Genomic DNA, 20,900 nt, shown 5'->3' with positions numbered 1-20,900 from the left:
TCCAAGCCCATGCTCTTTCCACTGCACCATGCTGCTTCTCTGAATTCAGAGTTTGAATATTTATTATTTTGAGCGGCTAGCCATCTAAATAAAAACATAAAAATAATGAGATGGAGGCCAAATGTATCCTGGAAAAAGAGAGAGCATTAGGAAGGGCAAGTGAGCATAGTCAGCTATGAGAAAATGACAAATGGGTGTGATTAAATCAGTCACACTTACTACATGCACAGCGTGGTTCAATGGAAAGAGCACGGGCTTGGGAGTCAGAGGCCATGGGTTCTAATCCCTGCTCTGCCGCTTGTCAGCTGTGTGACTTTAGGCAAGTCACTTAACCTCTCTGTGCCTCAATTACCTCATCTGTAAAATGGGGATTAATACTGTGAGCCCCACGTGGGACAACCTGATCACCTTGTATCCCCCCCCAGCACTTAGAACAGTGCTTTGCACATAGTAAACGCTTAACAAATACCATCATTATTATATGCAGAGCACTGTTCTAAGTGCTTGGGAGAGTACAGTACAACAGAATAAATAGACTCACACATTATCTACCCATAATGAGCTTACAGTCAATCAGTGGAATTTATGGAGTGCTGAGTATCTATGTGCACAGCATTGTCCTGAGCACCTGGGACAGTACAGTACAAGAGAATTAGCAGATGTGTTCCATGCCCATAACAAGTTTACAGTCAGTAGAAAAGCCTTCAAAGAATTATAAACTGGGGAGGGTCCTTCACTTTCAGCAGGACACGTTACAGAAACGTCTGACACTTTAAGGAAACCATTCCTTGCGAGTCTTTGCCAATTAGCAAGCCAAAATGGTGGATTGCATTTTATTTAGAACTTTGTCTTGCTGATGAAGAAGCACCATGGCTTAGTGGAAAGAGCACAGGCTTGGGAATCAGAGGTCGTGGGTTCTAATTCTGCCTCAGCCACTTGTCAGCTGTGTGACCTTGGACAAGTCACTTAACCTCTCTGTGCCTCAGTTATTTCATCTGTAAAATGGGGATTAAGACTGTGAGCCCAATGTGGGACAACCTGATGACCTTGTATCTACCCCAGCGCTTAGAACAGTGCTTTGCGCATAGTAAGTGCTTAAAAAAATACCATCATTATTATTATTAAATGCCTAGGATTTCTGGGAAATAGATTGTCTCAAAATACATCAGCTGTATTTTGTTAGAAAATGTTTCTGAAACTCCTTCCAAAGGAATCATATGGCACATTTATTTAAAACTATTTTTAGTCATCAATAGGTTGTTGTAACTTCCGTTCATGCTATTAAAATGCTGTTATATTTGCAGACTGAAGAATTTACCATTCTCGTTTACCAAACTTAAAGAACTTGCAGCTTTGTGGCTTTCTGACAATCAAGTAAGAGCTCTAAAGTTTTATTTTTAATTAAATTGAAAGTGTTTTAAGTAAGACTTCATTTTTGCCATCCATTGCGAGATTAAATGCTCTTGAGAAAGCTTTTGTGTATATAATCAGTTTTCATTTCTGTGGTGTCTAAATTAGATGAAAATGTGAGAAACAGCAAGTTTTTCTCCTAATTAGGTTTTTCCCTTTCACTGAATTTTCTCTGCTCATCACTCTTCTCTCCCTGTACTTATGCTATCATTCCTGCCAATAGTTCATTTTGATTTTCCTTTCTTCTTTTCTCAGTTTTCCCCCGATTCTTCCATCTGCCCTTGTCTTTTGATCCCTTTCCCTGCCTTCTAACTCCTGTTGTCTGGCTAGACTTCCAGCCTCCTAGAAGGCCTTTCTGTTTCCCTGCCTTATTTTTTTTCCCCCTTTCCCTGTGCATTAAAAGGATAGACACTCTAGGGACACCCCATTCCCAATCCATCAATTTTAGGGATGCTTGTCTGGGACCTTCAATCTTGTGGCCTGAATCCCCGATTGTTTGCCTTCGCCTCTGAACTGTGAAGAATGCACCCCAATCTGAATGATCAATTCATGATTACTAAGATTTATGACCACCAACCACTGTCGTTTTCCTCTCTTTTACATTGTGCACCTTGCCCAAGGAGCAAGATGCCGTCTGCATTTTAGCTTTCAGCGGGTACTAGTTTGAAAGATGTTTTAGAAAGCTGCAACATAATGAAATTCTGGTAGGTAAAACATTATTGTCCTGCCAGAAATGATTTTCAAATAGTGGGGGCAGTGGGAAGAACAGGGATCTAGGAAAAAATCGTGCAAATTGATAGGGACAATAGATAAACAAGCGAATGCACAGATAAATAAAAGCAGAAATGTGCACATAAGTACTGAGGTTAGGGAAAGAATTTCACAAATTAAAGTCTGATCAATATCAGCAACAGGTTTCAGGTATCTTTGTCAATTAACCCCTCCTCAGACTAGGCTCATCGCCTCTGGGAAGACATCTTGTGTCCAGAATAGGGACAGAAGAATTTACCTTTCATACAAAAGACTATGGTCAACTGTATTCCTGAACCAAGTTCCATATAAAAATGTGAAAATTGACATTCTATAGTACCTTCAAATGCTGTCTGTTAGACAGAATTTTATCTTGTAGTTATTTTTGAACTGTTTCCCATTTTATCTGCAGAGTTGTGATATATTGCAGTTTTTCTCCAAAAAAGCATTTCCCTTTGCAATGAGACATCATCTCAAGGGGAGCGGAATGGGACCCTAGGTAGTTAGAATTTAATGGATGAGCCAGAGAAAAATTACCCTGACAACTGCTACTTCCTGGTGCCTGATTCTTGTTCTGCCAATCCTACCTGCAACGCCAGCAATGTGTCTTTTACGGGAAACCCAGAAGACATGGTAACTCAGTCAGCTCATCTTATGATTGTGAAAGAACCTGTTCTAAAGCAATATAGTGTTCGTTTCCGTAACCCTTATGAAGAATGCTCAAATTAAAAAAAAAAAACCGAAAGGCAAAGCAGAACTGGGTCCAGAGCTGAAAAATGTCAATGGAAAACAATAAATTATAAATTTTTTTTTGCAAATTTTTGTACTTCTAGGGAATAAAATTGACCCAGGATGACAAACCTAAATACATTTTAATGACATTCTTCCGCAGCTTTGGAATATTGAGGGAGAACTGTATGATATTCAGCCGAAGAGGAACTCTGAATATTCTCTTCCTTCCTGTGGTTCCATTTATCCCTTTAGGTGCCATGGGGCTGGGAATCCTAGCCTTTTCCTTTCTAGAAAAACAAAACTCTTATCTTCTGGAAACCCGGGTTGATGCCTGCTGTTCTGATCGCATCTTTTATTTGTCCTGTTCCAGTCCAAGGCCCTTATCCCTTTGCAAACAGAAGCCCACCCTGAAACAAAACAAAGAGTGTTAACCAACTACATGTTTCCCCAGCAACCTCGTGGTGACGAAGGTAAATCGCCCTCCAAAATATCTTCTAAAAGACAAAAAGAACGCTACTGTAGTAATTGTGTTTTAGCCATTTTGACATGTGGTCAGTGACTCCTGAGGATGGGTAAGACTGTGGATATTTTTAGTCTATCTTATGCTACAGTGGTGTGGAGACTTTGAATAATGGAGGCTGTTTTCACATGCATACTGGGAACGTTGTTTCTAGATTTTTAACTGAGGTGGGGAAGGTCTTTCCTAGGAGAATCTCTTTGGGATTTTCTCCTCTACTTTTCCAAAGGGAATGACTCTAGTTTGCATTAAAGTAAGAACTTCCTAAGGGAAGACTGGGGGACCCCGAGGATGTTGGGGACATACAAAGTGAGACTATGTCCGTGTTAGTCACTGTCCAGCTCTACTTCAAGGTGGGTGTGGGAGGATGGAGGAAGTGAAAGGGAAAGGATGAGGAGGTGTTCCCAAGAAGCTACCTGTCCCTTTCAGCCCAGCAGCATTCATAGATTCTTAGAATATTTGGATGGCCACAAGTCACTCGGGTGCAGAAGAATGCAGTTTCATGGTTTACCCCATAAGAAGCAGTCTTTCAAGACAACACCTTTTCTTGTCCAAGATCAAATAGATTATTTAGTCTGGCATTAACATAGACAACTTCCACCTGTTACAAATTCAGATTATAATAATAATAATATTGATGGCATTTGTTAAGTGCTTACTAAGTGCAAAGCACTGTTCTAAAGCGCTGGAGAGGATACAAGGTGATCAGGTTGTCCCACATGGGGCTCATGGTTTTAATCCCCATTTTACAGATGAGGTAACTGAGGCCCAGAGAAGTTAAGTGACTTGCCCAAAGTAACACAGCTGACAAGCGGCAGAGTCAGGATTTGAACCCACAACCGCTGATTCACCAGCCCTTGCTCTTTCCACTGAGCCACGCTGCTTCTCTATGGCAATACGCCTTCACTTAGTGAAATATGGCATATATGGAGGACATATGAAAAATAACTCCGGTGTACTGAAATTATCACTTTTAAATTAATCACCCAGTAAAAACTCTCACCAAGCCACTCATCTCAAGATGCATTTGTATTTCAATTTTCAGTGATTTATTTAAGAATGCCACTAGATCCTCTGCCTTCCTTTTTCATTGACTTTGAATGATTTGGGGCTTTTTATAGGATGCTGGAAAGGGAAGATGATTTTTGATAAGGATTCTTCTCCCTTTCTGCTCCCAACTGATGATCTGCTGGGATTTGGGAAAGGAAAAATCTATATCTACCCAGTAGTTACTGTGAGCCAAAGCTGGGAGTAAGTGTGTGTTCTTCTAGAGCAGTGGTTCTTGACATTTTCCTTTCAACCCATTTTTAACTTTGGGGAAGTTTCCATGACAACATCCCTCTCAGCCGTGATTGTGGGGGGAAGAAAACTGGTCATACTTTCAGCTGCATTTCCCCAAATGCACAAAATCCTTCCTTCCACTCCACCAAAATTAAAGGAAATTTAAAGACAAAAATGTCCGACATCCTCTCTGAGAAAGTCTAAGACTGCAGTCATGGGTGCCAGCTTCACATTTTGAGTGTGGGAAGTGAGCAGAATAGGGCTTGGACTGATGCAAGCAGTTGAGTTTCATGGGTCAGAAAGTCACCCTACATCATTTTGGACCTGATTGGAAACCCTCAGGGTCCAGGATGAGATTGGGAGGAGAGGGTCTGGGAGTCCAACTTGAAAGTCTGTGCAGGCAATCCCTAGACCAACCTAAGAACCACTATAATAATTATGATGATCATCATCATCATTAATAACGATAACAGAACAGGAAATAATGATGATAATGATAGCAGTGACATCTATCAAGCGCTTACTATATTCCAAAGCACTGAGGTAGTCACAGGATCAGCAGATCGAATGGTGTTTTTCCCATGGGCAGCTCACAATCTAAAAAGTAGGGAGAGTAGGTGTCATCCTCATTGTACAGACCTTAGTTGACTTTTCCAAGATCATCCATCAGGCCCATAGCGGAGCTGGGAAAAGAACCCAGGTTTCCTGAATCCCAGTCCCCTGTTCTTTCCAGTAGCCTCAGGTGTCTTCTATTTCCTGTCGTAAGGATAGAGGCTCACTTTGCATCTTGCGACCTCATAACCCATGGTAGCCTGTCAAGTAAGAATGCAAGGCGGGTATGTGGCCATTGGAAAGCTGGTTAAGCCCCTTCTTTTATAGTGGGTAGTGTCTTTCCATTTTTTGCTTAATGAATTATATTTTTTAATGTTAATAATTCTCTATTTAAAAAGCAGTTTTACTCTGATATTGCTTTGGAATGTAACTGTAGATTTCCAGTCAGACAGCGACAGTTTTAACCCTACTCTGTGGGAGGAGCAGAGACAACAACGAATGACTGTTGCCTTTGAATTTGAAGAGAAAAAGGAAGAAGAAGAAAATGCTGGCAAAGTTAAGGTGAACTCTTTAGTTCTTTTGTTGTGTTCCTGCCTATTCATCTGGTTTGACATTGATATGATTCAAGCAGAGTTTGGTATAATTTGGGCAGTGGGAAGAAGGTCAAACTGAAACTTCAGTCTTTTCCAGCCGGTCTTTATCAGCCATCCGTCTGTTGTTGTTTTTTTTTAAAAAAAAAAACTTAATGGAGACTAAGAACTTCACATTGCAGCTTTCAGACCTGTCATTGTGGATAAGATTGCTAATTACCGCGTCCCAGTTCTAACTTAAAGAACCTTGATATAACCCACCTGTTGTGGCCCTGCTAAATAAGTATGTGAGAGAAATTCAAGCCGATAGCCAATGAGAGGGGGGGTTCTTTACAGGCCCAAGTTAACCAACTGTCTTCGTATTTAACCAAACCCCAAATTAGATGAATTTCCCCTAGGCAATTTTTCTGCTCCATAAAACACAGGGGATATTTTCTTCAGTTCCCTGAACAGGCTGTCACCTGAATTAAACTAAAGACAAAGGACAGAGATCAGTGGAAGAGCCAACAATTTAATGTTGAATTCTGACATTAAAGTCCCTGATTAATCCTTTTTTGAGAGTACTAGTGGAGGCATCAACTGATTAAGGAGGGAATTTGTTAATAGCAGATGATGTCCCACCCATAAATAAATAACCTCAAAAAATGTAATGTTCAAAGTATCCAAACAACAGATGTAGGTCCAAGTCAAATTTCCATGCTAGCCACTGAGAAGAAACCAGATCTTTGCTCATATTTTGACTCCAAATACCATCATAATCTATGTGCCTTTTAAAAGAGTAGCATTTCTGTATTCTCTATTGTTATGGCAACATCTTGGAACTCCAGTTAATCTTTTTAGTATTATTCATGCCTTTTTTCACCCTATCTACTAAATACTACCAGTTATGGTTACTAATTTCACAGGTGACTGTAACCAGTTCTAATTTTTACATAGGCATCTCCAGCCCCCTCCACTTTCTGCCTTGCTTTCTAAATGTCAATAAACTTTATTTGTACAGTTGGGTCAGAAAAATTGAGCACTTAGTGACACTTTATTTGAGTACTGGGAAAAATCTGAATTACAGTCAGGGGGATGTGGGGAGAAGGATTGCCAAATGCAAAAAATGGGAATTATGCAGAAGTGTTGGTTGTTGCCCATTGGTGGACACTGTTACCAAGCAACTGTTGTTATTTAGGCATGTGTTTCTCCCACACTTCAACTTGTCTGCTTGTTAAAAGTTCCCAAATATATAAATGTGCTTGATGATCTCCATTTTATATATAAGATCCAGATCCAATGACCATTCGGGAGTAGGCCACTGAATCATTTCCACATTTTACTGATTTTCAACAAACCGCTGAAAAATCTTTACCAAAAATCACCCAAAGAAAAAGTAATTTACCATGGCATGTTCAGCAATGAAATCCTAATGACCAAAGTATTTATTGTAAATTCAAACACTTATTTAGAAGTTTGGTTTGCTGGGGTGGGAGGGATGGGGGGATGTGCCTTTTAAAAAAAAAAATGGCACCATGTCCTTTGCATATAAAAATGCAATTTTCCCTAAATCCTTTTTAAGAATGCTTTTCCCTTGTCATTCTCAGCCAGTTGGAAGGGACTGCGTTAAATGTCCTCAGTGTCAGTGGCTACTGGGAAAATTAGAACACAAACCATCTTCTAAATAAAATGTCAAGAAAGCATGATGAATGGGCTACTCTCAAATCTTATACCAGATTAATCACAATTTTCTGGTTCATTACATGTACGCCGAATGTTGTGGATACCGAATGTAATTGCCACAGTTCTCTCTTGGTTATATGTATGTATTGATTCATAGAATAAGCAAATGAATAACTGTACTATTGGATGAAGTTATCAAATTCCAAAAGAGGCAAAAGAGAAAAATCCTACGTGTGTACAATGTAGCATGAGCCCTTCTTTGTGTGCAGAATCTGTGTCCTTTTAGCTTCATATGCTCTAACTGCTTTTTGATCAAATATGTCGGATGCCGATTTGCTTATGGTTTGATAACGCATCGCCAGAAAGTGCACTAAAAAGAGGTGAGCAAATGGATAACAAACTGAAAGATATTGCTACAGTGCTCCTCTTTCTCCCAGAAAATGGAGATTCCTTCTCCCACAGGATCACATTTGCCATGCCCCCTGGGAAAGGGGCCAGCGTGGGATTACCCTCCAACCTGCCAGACTGTCTGGCGATTGCTGCACACCATGGGCCAGGTGTGATCAGCAGATCCAAGATATGCCCGTTCCCCAGATTGACCCCCAGCTGGCATGGGGTTGTATAAGTGGTCTCCAGCAGGAAAGCAGCCTGTGTACTCAATTGCCAGTGGCAGCACATTCCACCACTCTTCCCTCTCTAAGTGGCAGACAGGTAGGCCTAGGTGTTTGGGGGCAAGAGGTTCCCCCTCCCCCTCTAGAGGCTCCCTTGGAAGCAATGGTGTATGGGGTATGTCCTGCATGGCTTTGTAAGAAACGATCATCCCCCTAATCGTTCTCCGATTGAAATCGTTTGATCCGGAGGGAACTTTTTATTGACATTTGGCAATCCATGGATGGGGGGTGGGAAGGGTTAGGGTGAATGTGAAAGGGGAGGGGGTGCCAGTCTGGGGTGCCTGCTGTTGGGATCGATGGGGTGGCAACCAAGATGGGCATTTCAGTTCTTTTGCCTTTGTACGATGGATGGACTCTCCATCTCATGTGAGGGAGGCATAGTAGGGCTGGCAGCCTCAGTGAGTTTTGATGCTGATATTAAGATAAATGCTCCATTTGAGACCCTTTCCCCAAATCTGAGTGGTAACCTTTTGTAGGGAGAGGAACTGGCTAGACCTCACTTAGTTAAAAAAAAAAAATAGGCTAAAGATCAGGAAAAATAAAGATTTAAGGGACAAGGACATTGGCCCAGAAGGGGAGTTTTTATTAAAGACACTGATTTTCTCTTAGTTGTGGTGCGTTGGTGAATGTAAATCTTAAAATATTTAAAAGACCGTATCTGGGAGTTGTGATAAATATGGCCAACGATCCTTCCTTTGCCATGGATGTTGGCTTGCAGGCACCACCAATATTTTCCTAGAGAGCTAGCCATGTCTGCTTAGACCAGAACATTCTAGATAGCAGTACATTTCATTATAAGTTTAAAGACTCTATCATTAAATCAATAGCCTGTATAGGGTGTGGGCGTAGGGGTGTGCTGGTAAGTGCTAGGAACTATACTAAGCACTTGAGAGGATACAGCAGTAATAAGACTTGCTTGCCCTATAATGGGGGAGCCAAACTAAATGCATTACAGAGCCAAAGAAAGAACAAATACAAAGCAGCGCGTACAAGCACTTTAGGACAAAACAGGTGAACCAATTATCAACTACACAAAAAGTATACAAAACGATATACAATAAATAAAAATAGAGATATGCACATTAATGCTGTGGATAGCAGCGCTTGCTTGTTTTATTATCAGCAAACGGTGGGGCAGGTGCTCATCCTGTGTTGTGGATGGGATTGCTTCCATAAAGCCTTGTCTGAAAAAGCACTTCATTAAAATACTGAAAGGCTTTCCCCCTTAACTTTTAATGATGTTTCAATTCCACCTCCAAATCTTAAAAAAAAAAGGCATTTAAAAAGGAATAGTTCTAGACTGAGTTGCTACACTTTTAGGGCTTGCGTGTCTATTCCACCTACAGTTAAATCAAATCAAAGCTCAATAATTTTATTTTAAACCTGGAAAGCTTGGCATTTCTAAACGATAACATTAACTGCTAACATGAAGACAGTTCAGTGTCATCATTAATGGTTCAAGGACTCTGGCATCATGTTGAATTTGTGCTCACTTACTGTTCTGAAGGTGCGGAATGATGGGGTTTGCATAGCCCAAACAGATGTCTGTTTCGACAAGAATCTTCCACTTGAGTCAGATGGAGTTGAGAAATGAACATTTTCCCAGAAATATGCTGAATGATGTAAAGCCACTGTTCGGCATATCAGTAAATCGTTATTATGAGATCCAGGTTTGGTATAACATACAGAAGTTGATGCATTCTTCTAATCCACACTAAAACAACAGAAATTGGATTTTGGCCTCTTCTGTTTTTTAAGTGAAAACAAAACCCCTTTTCCATTCCAGCAATACTGTACTATTATTATTTTTTGATCATGCATCCATCATCTCTGGAGCACTAACCTGTTTGAAAAATAGAGAAGTCAGTGAGGAATTTGTAAAATGTTCAGTTACTGAGCGTGGGAATGTTCATGCCATTAATAAGATTGTCTCGTACATCTCGACTGATACCATTTCAAAAGTAAAAAAGAGCTTGAAGTTTAAGTAAGCATGTGATACTTAGAGCCCCTAAACAGGGGAATGCCCAGACCGGAGGGTTAGACCACTGGAAGTACCTCCACTGGCAGATAGGTTAAAGCATTGAGAGAAAAGTGTCATGCTAAAGAAGCATTTTTGCCTCTCAAATGGATTTGCTTCAGACCTGAAAAAAAAAAAGCTACTTGTGGGCGGGTGAAGGGATTTAAATCCAGCTTTGCCCTAAGAATCCAGATTTTGTTTATGTAGTAATTGCCAATCTATTTGAAACAGCCCAAATGCTAGAATGTGAACCCACTTCCCAGCTGCCGAGCCAAGACCAAATCATTTGCCCAGTTTCAAGTATAACCAGAGGAGTCAGCTGAAAGTCGCTCCATGATTCCTCTTCTATATGGTGATTTTATATCATACCAGACCCCTGGAGGATGATGTGGTATCTTCTTCAAACTAGACCTTCTCTTGAGCAAGAAGGCTTTTGCCCGGGAGTCAGAAGGACTTCGGTTCTAATCCCAGGCTCCGCCGCTTATCTGCTCTGTTACCTTGAGCAAGTCATTTCACTTCTCTGTGCCTCAGTTCTCTCAGCTGTAAAATGGGGATTATGACTGTGGGCCCCATGTGGAACAGGGACTGTGTCCAACCTGATTAGCTTAAATCTACCTCAGCAGTTAGTACAGTGCCTGGCCTGTAGTAACAAATGCCATAAAATAAATAAATCAATTTTCCTGTCCGAATCTGATGCTAACACATTATTCTGAGTTGTAGACATTTAAAAAATTGTGTATTATTTGGATTTGGTGTTTTTTACACTTCAGATGAACTGAGTTCATGCATCACTGGTAACACAAAAGAATGTACCAAAAACTAAAAACTGTGATTGCATTGAGAAATTGGCTTTTGAAAAATTTTGACATGCTAAATAAATTCAGTGAGACTAATAGAAAGAGAAGTTAGATTCGATTTGTGATTAAAATTTTCAAGAAAAAAATTATATCTGTTCCAAAAATGCATGTTTCCAAGAGGTTTATGCCTCTCTCGGTTGCCACCATAGAAAACATCTTTCATTAACATAGACAAATGATGTTCTTTTAGTACTGTCATATCTCCGCCTATAGATATCCCATTTTATCTTGTACCCAACTTTTGAAAAGTCCTTGACCCCTTATACAGTGGACTTACTTCCAGATATTCTAAGGACTAGATTATTTTAACCCATGTCTACCTCCTAAAAAAACCCCACTATATAATTAATCCACACCAATCAAATTTTCCCACATACTTAACCTGCTCTCCAGGTAATTTGGTTGCAGCTTTATTAAAATCCCTGGAAAAGTAATTTGCAAAATAATAAGGAAGTTTGTATCTAAATTTACATCTAGATTTGGATAAAATCCATTTAAGCAGGAAAATTACTAGGTAGATGCATGAATCTATTCATGTCCATGTCCTTCCATGATCTTTGCTATTGGCCAAGTACTTTTTAGGTTCTGCCTTCATTCTGACATTTAAAGGGGACTGAGCTAATGAGGCTGCAAATTCTTCTGTAAGGCAATTGTACAGAAGAGGAGAGGAACTCACATTCATGATTCTGCAACTCAGTCCTTTTTTTTTTCCTTTCAGTCATGGAGGCAGGATAGTCTAGTTGGAAATACACAGGACTTGGGAGTCAGGAGACTATTGTTCTACTCCTGGCACTACCAATTGTCTCTTTGTGACCCTGGGCAAGTCAACTTCTTAGTGCTTCAATACCCTTGTCTGTAGAGTGGAGAAAAATACCTGTTCTCCTCTCCCTCTTGATTATGAGCCCAATGTGGGTTAGGGAATATGTTTGATTTAATTATCTTGAATTAACCCTAACACTTAGCAAGGTTCTTGGCACATAATAAACCCTTAATAAACAACTTCATCATTATTAGTAGTATTAGTCATATCAATCAGTAGTATTTATTGAACTCTTACTATGTGCAAAGTACTGTACTAAGTGCTTGGGAGAGTATAATACAACAGAATTGGTAGAAACGTTCCCTGCCCACAATGAGCTTGGAGTCTAAAGAAAGAATCAGTGTTAGCTTCAACCCAACACAATCAATATTTTTGAGTTGGTATGATCTATATATAATTTTTCTTTCTTCTTTTTTACTTTGAATTTTTCCTTTTTCAAAACAATCACAATCACTCATCCAAGTAGCCTAATAAGAAAATCTAGAAAATATGACATTTAACTTTGATCAAATTTAAATGTCAAAAATCCCTGGGATACTTTTTTTTCTTTTGAAGACTGATTATATAAGCTGTCTTTTGAAATCATTAACTCATTAACAGATAACTGAGGCTTATTAGATCCTTGGGTATTTCTTGATGCCTCTTTCTCATTAGCTTTCAAAAAAGTAGTGCATGAAAATGATTTGCAGGTCTTCTCTTCTATTCCAGCATGTAAGCCCTAAAGAAGTCAAACAACATCTGCATTACTGTTTTGAGTAATATTATAATAAGGGGACTAATTATCATCTTTAATAAATAGAGGGAAAGGAACCTAAAGTAGAAGATGAGATATTACTAATAGATTAGTTAATTTCAGAGACTCCACCAGGTGTTTAAATTTCACCAATTTTCAGGCAACCTGATTTGCCTGTATCCACCCCAGTGCTTAGTACAGTGCCTGGCACGTAGTAAGTGCTTAACAAATACCACATTATTATCTTCTGGGTCAGTCTAAGAGTGGGAAATAAACCAAGCCAAAGGAGAATAAATAAATAAATATTCATATATTAATACATATATATATATATATTAAGGGAATTAAGCATAACCACCCTAGTGTAAATATCACAGTGTCTCACCATCTTAGCCCTCACTGTTAGACCTTTAGCCCACAATTGAATAAGAGATGAAGACATTTTGTGGAGTTGCCAGTTGCATTATTTGTCCGTTTAATTCCTTTTTTATCAATTTCCAGGTTGAGATAAACCTAAAACGCTATCCAACTCCTTACCCAGAAGACTTAAAAAATATGGTAAAATCTGTTCAAAATCTGGTGGGCAAAACGGGTCACGGAGGTCGTGCTGAGAATTCGAACCCGGCCGCTAACCCGGAGCAGACTGCGAAAGAGAAGTATGAACACCAGTGGTCCATGACGCCCAAGGAGATCACGGTTGAGGTACTTCAAGGTTCTTGGCTATTTCCAATGGAGTTTTGGCTTTTAGAATCCTTGCAGAATGGGACGATTTATATTGGGCCAAATTCCCCTGGATAGGTGAAAGTAAAGTTTCTCCTAGCATTTCCATCAACACAATCATTTAATAATCACTGACACTGCCTGAGCACTTACTGAAAGCACTGTAATAAGAACTTGGGAAAGTTCAGCAGACTAAAACACATGTTCCCTGCTCTCAAAGAGCCCACTATTTATTAAGTCCTGAAACTGTACAAGTCACTCTATCATGGGCCTCAAGATTATATAGAAGTTGTTAAGACATACTCTCCTCCTTAAAAGCCTCATATCATATTCCCCTCACCCAGGAATTAGGTGTCTTCCTCTTCTCCCTGCACTGTAAGCTTTTAAAGGCATGAAATCGTCTCTCTTATTCTTCTCTCCAAAGTAAGTAGTATAGTACTTTACACCCGGAAGGCACTCTATAAACACTACTAATAGATCATACCAAACCTCTTCATTTGTCACAGCCGGGTAAGCCTCTTCGCAGGGTCATTCATTCAGTCATATTATTGAGCATTTACTGTGTGCAGAACACTGTACTAAGCACTTGGTAGAGCACGATACAACAGTAAATTCCCAGCCCAAAACTAGCCGACAGTCCAGGAGGAAGGGGGAGACAACGATTAATATAAATAAATTACATATATGTACATAAATGCTGTGGGGCTGGGAGGGAAGATGAACAATTGAGGCAAGTCAGGATGATGTAGAAGGGAGTGGGAGAAAAAGGAAAGGGGAGTTTAGGGAAGGCCTCTTGGAGGAGATGTGCCCTCAACAAGGCTTTGATGGCGGGCAGAGTAATTGTCATGTAATCACTGCAAGATCTGGGGTCAGGGAGAGGGAGGAGCCTGTGTCTGACCTGATTAACTTGTATCTACCCCTGAGCTTAGAACCATGCTTGATTCATAGTAAGTGCTTAACAAACACCATTGAAAAAAAAAAATTTGTGCCACTGGGCCCACGAGATTGTAAACTCATTATGGGCAGGGACTGTGTCTACTAATAATAGTAATAATAGTATTCATTAAGCTCTTACTATTTGCCAAGCACTGTTCTAAGCTCTGGGGTACATACAAGGTTATCAGGTTGTCCCACGTGGGGCTCACAGTCTTTATCCCCATTTTACAGATGAGGTAACGAGGCACAGAGAAGTTCAATGATTTGCTCAAGGTCACAAAGCAAACAAGTGGCAGGGCTGGGATTAGAACCCACGTCCTCTGACTCTCAAGCCTGTGCTCTTGCTGCTAAGCCACGCTGCTTCTCTGAGTCAAGGGAATATAAGTCTACCAACTTATATGGTATTCTCCAAATCATATAACACAACACTTGCACACAGTAAACTCTCGATGAATACGACTGAGAGATTGATTGATCAAGTGGGTCCGACAGGTGTCTGGCTTGGAGAAACTGAGAGGTGGGGCAGTTGTGCTCAGCATCAGGCTGATTCATTCATTCATTCAATTCATTCAGTCATTTATTGACTATGTGCAGAGCACTTCCAGTCAGGTCAGCTTTGTGGCCCTTGCAGATTCCTTCTAGGGGGGCTTCAGACTAGGAGAATCATCACACCTTGGCCAGACACCACAAAGCACAAATTGTAAAAACCCAGAGACGACTGCAGTGAAGGCAAACACTGGCTGCGCACTCTGGCACCACGTACAAGGAAGCCAATACTCAATCCCTATTCTTCCCAGGTCCCTGCTAATCAGCTCAGGGTTCATGTACCTCAGGGTTCAGGTATCAGGGCTCATATCAGTCAGAAAAGCAACTGGGCCAGGGCCAAGCTGAACTTCGTATTTTCAACCTATGTAGGGTGCCCAATCCCCTCACCCCACCACTAATGTCCTCCCACAATCCCCGCTGTCTTTTCTCGGCCTCTTTCCTATATTCCCCTGCCTTTGTAAAATCCCTTTCTTTTTTTATGGTACTTATTAAGCGCTTACTATGTGCCAGATGCTGTACTAGGGACCGGGTTGGTTACAAGATAGGTTGAACACAGTCCATGTCCCACACAGGGCTCACAGTTTTAATCCCCTTTTCACAATTGAGGAAGGCGAGGCACAGAGAAGTGAAATAATAATGTTGGTATTTGTATTTGTTAAGCACTTACTATGTGCAGAGCACTGTTCTAAGCGCTGGGGCAGATACAGGGTAATCAGGTTGTCCCACGTGAGGCTCACAATTAATCCCCATTTTACAGATGAGGTAACCGAGGCACAGAGAAGTTGTGACTTGTCCAAGGTCACACAGCTGACAAGTGGTGAAGCTGGGATTCGAACCTTGACCTCTGACTCCCAAGCCCGTGCTCTTTCCACTGAACCACATATGACTTGCCCAAGCTCACACTGCAGACAAGTGGAAAAGACAGAATTAGAAACCAAGTCCTTCTGATTTCCAGTCCCTTGGATAGAGCACTTTATCTACTAGGCCATGCTGCTTTCTTGAATTCAACTCTTAATAGCTTGTCACTTCCCCCATCCTATTTAGAGTGGCCATTTATCCACCCTTATGCTGAGCAGTCCAGATTCAACACTGGCTGCCTTTATGCCTGCTTTTTTTAAAATTTTAAACTTCCAGACTCCCTCCATCTCTACTCCAACCACCGAGACCAATGGCTCAAAAATGGGCCTTGGGCCAGAAGGGGAACACTTAAGCAAGTGAGGAAGACAGAGCTCCACCCAGAGATTCAGCTAGCTACTTTTATACAGGCTCTGAATGAATTTCTGCAAAGAACATCTTTGTGACTGTCCTAACGACACCCTTACCTATGTCACTTATATAATGGTGACTTTACTTTTGGATCAGACCAGGAAAGATCAGAAACTTGGACTGTAAGTTCCTTGAGGATAGGACTCATATCTACCAACTCCGTTATATTGTTCTCTCCCAGATGCTTAGTACAGTGCTCTGCACACAGGAAGTACTCAGTAAAAACCCTTGATTGATTGATTGATTGATTGACGATCATAAATTTTGTTATTGGGTTGTCAAAAGCAGAAGTTCTGGTAGTGGCATTTGTTGAGAAGTGCCATACCAGCACAAGACACATTATTGACCCACTAGGAGTTTATCTCCCTCTCAGGGTCGCACCTGCAGTTTCCAGTACTTCCCAGTCTTGACTATGGGAGGAGAGTCAAGCAGAGGCCTACCCATTCCTAGCTTGGGCAGTGGCTAGAGTCAAAACTCACCTGTGCCGAGCAGCAGCGGTACGGGAGAGAGATGAGGGCAGAGACTCTGGTTTACTGCGCGGAAGGAGGCAACAGTAAACCGCTTACATGTTTTTACCAAGAAAGCTCTACGGATCCACTACCAGAACGATTGCAGATAGAGGTGGGGCATTCTGGGAGAGATATGACCATCCTATCGCTATGGGTCGGAGATGACTCGACGGCATAAGACAAGTAGTTATACTTTAGAGTAAAAGGCAGACATAGAAATACTCAGTGGGGTCAGTGTTTGGTCTCAACCCATGACCTATCAAGAGGTCTTCCTGAGTCCTTCCCCCAGTAAGCTACCTCAATCAGTTGTTCAAGCAATAGTATAAATAGTATACTTGTATAGTATAATAGTATAAATAGTATAAATTGAACGCTTAATATGTGCAGACCACTGTACTAAATGATTGGGAAAGAACAGTAAAACAGAGTTGATAGGCATGTTCTCTGCCCACAGCGAGTTTACACCTCTTCTAAGAAGTTACCACCTGTCAAGGGAACAGCTGCCACAACTCTAGTCTTCATCTGCAGCCTGGTGAAGTTGGGCCTGGGAAGAAATCTCTGAAAAATTTCCTTCCAGTGAGGCTAGGCTAATATCCTGTGAGGTATATTAGCAAAAGAAAGATGGAAGAACTTCTGTTGTTAAAAAAAAAAAAGATCACTTAGCAACAGGTATAAGGTTACAGATAATTTAAACAAAGATTCAATTAATTGGGTCTAGCATTCAAAGTATTTAGGCCTGCAACCCACTGAAGCAGCTCATTTACCCTCAAAATGGCTTGCTAATTCAGAGAATGTCTAACTTTAGTACATAAATTATGTTAACCTTGCTCCACAAGATATGCCTTGCTACTATATCCACATTAAAATGGGTCTCCCCTCATGCTCCTCTCCACCGTGAAGCCTCCTGCTTTTTTTTTTTTATGGTGTTTAAGTGCTTATTATCAAGAAGTGTACTAAATGCTGGGGTAGATACAAGTTAATCAGATTGGACACAGTCTCTGCGAAGTCCTATGCCCTAAAGGAAAGGCTGTGAGCCTGGGAGTCTGAGGAACTGGGTTCTAATCCTGCCTCTGCTAATTGCTTGTTATGGGACCTTGGACAAGTCATTTAACTTCTCTGAGCATTGATTACCCTAACTGCAAAATAGAGATTAATTAAATATTGATTCTCTCTCCTACTTAGACTGTGAGTCCCATGAGGGACAGGGACTGCATGCAATCTAATTAACTTATACCTAACATTTAGTACAGTGCCTGACACATAGTAAACACATACCAAGTACCGTAAGAATATATATAATTTACTGAGCTCTTACAGTGTGAAGAACACTGTTCTAAATTATTGGGAGAGTACAATAGAGTTAGAAGACCTGACCATTATCTTCAGGGAGCTTACAGTCTAACTTACTGTCAGGTGCTAATGATGATGATAGTGCAGACATAATTCATTACCTAGAACTTTTTTCAAGCCCCCAGAAGAAGTATCAAGCTGTGTAAGGAACAATTCTGAGAAATTAAATCAAGAGCTTTCCTTCAGCTCTACAGTACATCCATCCAATCTTTCCGAGTCGGTCTGCAGTGTTGTATTGACAAGGATGGATGCCAGTAATTAAATACACTCAGTTTCTGCCAGTAGTTAATGAATAGAATGGGAAAATGGAAAAAAAATAGGACTGCAAGAAAAATGAGACCACAGGCCAAAAATATCAATAAATTTAAAAAGGGTTTGGATACATTCATGATGGAGAGGCCTATAATGGATTATTAGAGAGAAAGGTTATGGATGTTAGAGTGAAAAGTTAGGGATGTTAGAAGGCTCAAAAAGTGTTTTGACTACAGTCAAGGACATTAAGAGGTTCACCCTAAAGTACAAGGATGGATAATAGGAAGGCTAATACCATGCTGCTGATACCACAATAATAGTAATAATTATTACTTTTTGGCCTAGTACCAAGTACTCGGGCTTGGGAGTCAGACGTCATGGGTTCTAATCTCGGCTCTGCCACTTAACTTCTCTGGGCCTGTGTTACCTCATCTGTAAAATGGGGATTAAGATTTGTGAGCCCCACGTGGGACAATCTGATTACCTTGTATCGACCCCAGTGCTTAAAACAGTCACTTGGAACATGGAAAGTGCCTAACAAATCCCATCCTTATTAGTAAGTGCTAATTACTAATTACTATGTATTACTGTGTGCCAACACTGTACTAAACACTAGGGTAGATGCAATATAATCCAATCAGGCTCACAATCTAAATAGGAAGAATTGAATCCCCATTTTGCAGATGAGGAAATTGAGGCACGGAGAAGTGATTTGCCCAAGTTGACAGACCAGGCAAGGAGTGGAGCCAGGATTAGAACCCAGGTCCTCTGACTTCCAGACTCATGCTATTTCTACTGGGCATGCTGCTTACCTATCACAAGCGTCCTTCTGTGTCACTGCCAGATACAAAATGGGTAGAGCAGTTGTCTGAGCCAGGAAGGCCCTGTTATCATCCTGTGCCTTGTGAAATGCAAGAATCCATAGGCCTAAGGCTTAATGCTGCCCAGTAAAAATGAAATGGTCTATGGTTTAGGCTAGATTGTATTTCCTGCCTGGAAAAAATGCTCAAAAATCTTCCTGTGATTCTGAACCATTTCTGAGAAGTTAGGAGGGCACTCAGGATGCTATCCATGTCACCTCAGCAACAAAATAATAATCATAATCATAATCATATTTGTGGTATTTTTTAACTGCTTACTATGTGCCATACACTGTACAAGCAGATCAGGTTGGACACAGTCCCTGTCCCGCATGGAGCTCAAAATCTTAATCCCCATTTTACAGATGAGGTAACTGAGGCACAGTGAAGTGACTTGTCCAAGGTCACACAGCCGACCAGTGGCAGATCCAGGATTAGAGCCCAGGTCCTTCTGACTCCCAAGCCCGTGCTCTATCCACTAGGCCACGCTGCTGTCCTTTAGTGCGGAGGGTACTAGAGGCCCCTGCTGTAGCCACTGATGGAAAATTTGGGGCCAACACTGCCTTCCATTGGTGGCAGCACACTGACACCGTCCAGAGTAGTGGAGCCAGATGCCTAGGGAGCCAAATTTGTGCCATGCAAAACTTCCTCGGTACAGTTCCCTCGTGAGCATGTTTCTTTGTAATCCCTTGGCCTGTGGCCTGTGCAAACCTCACCTCTGGTTTCCAAGGAAGAATCTAGTTTCGGATGACTGCCAAAAACTTCCAGGCAGCGAAGGAAACATTAGAATAAGAGAGATAAAGAAGAGGGATGATAATGGGAAGCAGTATTGCCTAGTGGATAGAGTCAGAAGCCCTGGGTTCTAGTCCCAGCTCTGCCACTTGCCTGCTGTGTGACCTTAGGCAAATCACTTCCTTTTCCCTGTGCCTCAGTTTCTTTAACTGCAGAATGGGGATTGAATATCTGTTCTCTTTTTTACTTAGACTGTGAATCCCATGTGGGTCAAGGATTGTGTTTAATCTAATTATCTTTTCACTACCCTAACGCTTAGCACAGTGCTTGGCACACAGTAAGCGCTTGACAAATTCCACTATTCTTGCTATTATTAATGGTAGTATTTAATTGTGGTTTTAATTATTACCATTATTTTACGCTATTATTCCAATGATTAATGAAATTAATTGTTACTTAAATGAGTCCCAATCCTGAAGTCTATGATCCAAGAACCTGGGCGGAGGAAGGGATTCTAATGCGAGGTGCTTTCATGGGACCTCTCCCACTCCCTCCCCCTGACTATCACATTCTCCATGTGCACAGAGGTCAATATGAGTGGGGAGGCAGAGATACAGGACATTGCAAAGTGCTATTACAAGCTTCCCCTGTATTAGCCAGCTAACCACTTCTTGAATCTCCATTTTCTGTACGTGCTAAGACCCGGTGTCTCTATGAATCAAATTGTGCAAAGTACATATTTTTGAGAGTTTTCAAAACCCAAATTTCTCAAAATGGAGATGGCATATCAAAAAGGTCACATGCTGGCTTTCAAGACGAACATATGTTTCATCCAGCTAATTGTTGAGAAAATGAAGTTGTTTTCTCCGGAAAGCCTAGAAGCATATCAGTGAGATGCTCCAATCAAGGAAGGAAAGGGTTTTTTTAATCTTATCTAGGCTGATGTTTGCTCTTGGGACTCCTAAAAGAAATGGCTTGTGGAATGTATTACCCTTAGTTGGTTAAAAAAAAAAAATCCCATTTAGGAGTCCAGTGGCTTATTTTATAAGTGCATCTGGAGGGTAGTTTGTCTTCGAAGGTTCTGTAGAGAGACTAAAGAGAGAAGGTCTGGAATGGTTTTCAATGTGGTCGTCATAG

At 40.9% G+C, this 20,900-nt stretch overlaps 1 protein-coding gene across 3 annotated transcripts in view; it reads left to right on the top strand.

Moving 5' to 3' along the window:
• LRRC7 (leucine rich repeat containing 7) overlaps nt 1-20,900 on the top strand; it is a 551,725-nt gene that overhangs the window by 423,170 nt on the left and 107,655 nt on the right. For all 3 annotated transcript variants that reach the window (XM_039911928.1, XM_039911927.1, XM_039911926.1), the window contains exons 14-18: nt 1,305-1,374; nt 3,263-3,362; nt 5,679-5,803; nt 7,957-8,205; nt 13,094-13,294. In XM_039911928.1, coding sequence (XP_039767862.1) covers nt 1,305-1,374; nt 3,263-3,362; nt 5,679-5,803; nt 7,957-8,205; nt 13,094-13,294 — 745 coding nt within the window. The remainder of the gene's footprint in view (nt 1-1,304; nt 1,375-3,262; nt 3,363-5,678; nt 5,804-7,956; nt 8,206-13,093; nt 13,295-20,900) is intronic.

Source organism: Ornithorhynchus anatinus, chromosome 4 (genome assembly GCF_004115215.2).
Source record: "Ornithorhynchus anatinus isolate Pmale09 chromosome 4, mOrnAna1.pri.v4, whole genome shotgun sequence".
Lineage (NCBI taxonomy): Eukaryota > Metazoa > Chordata > Mammalia > Monotremata > Ornithorhynchidae > Ornithorhynchus > Ornithorhynchus anatinus.
The sequence above is the reverse complement of the archived record's forward strand: the minus strand, read 5'-3'. Positions and strand labels throughout refer to the sequence as shown.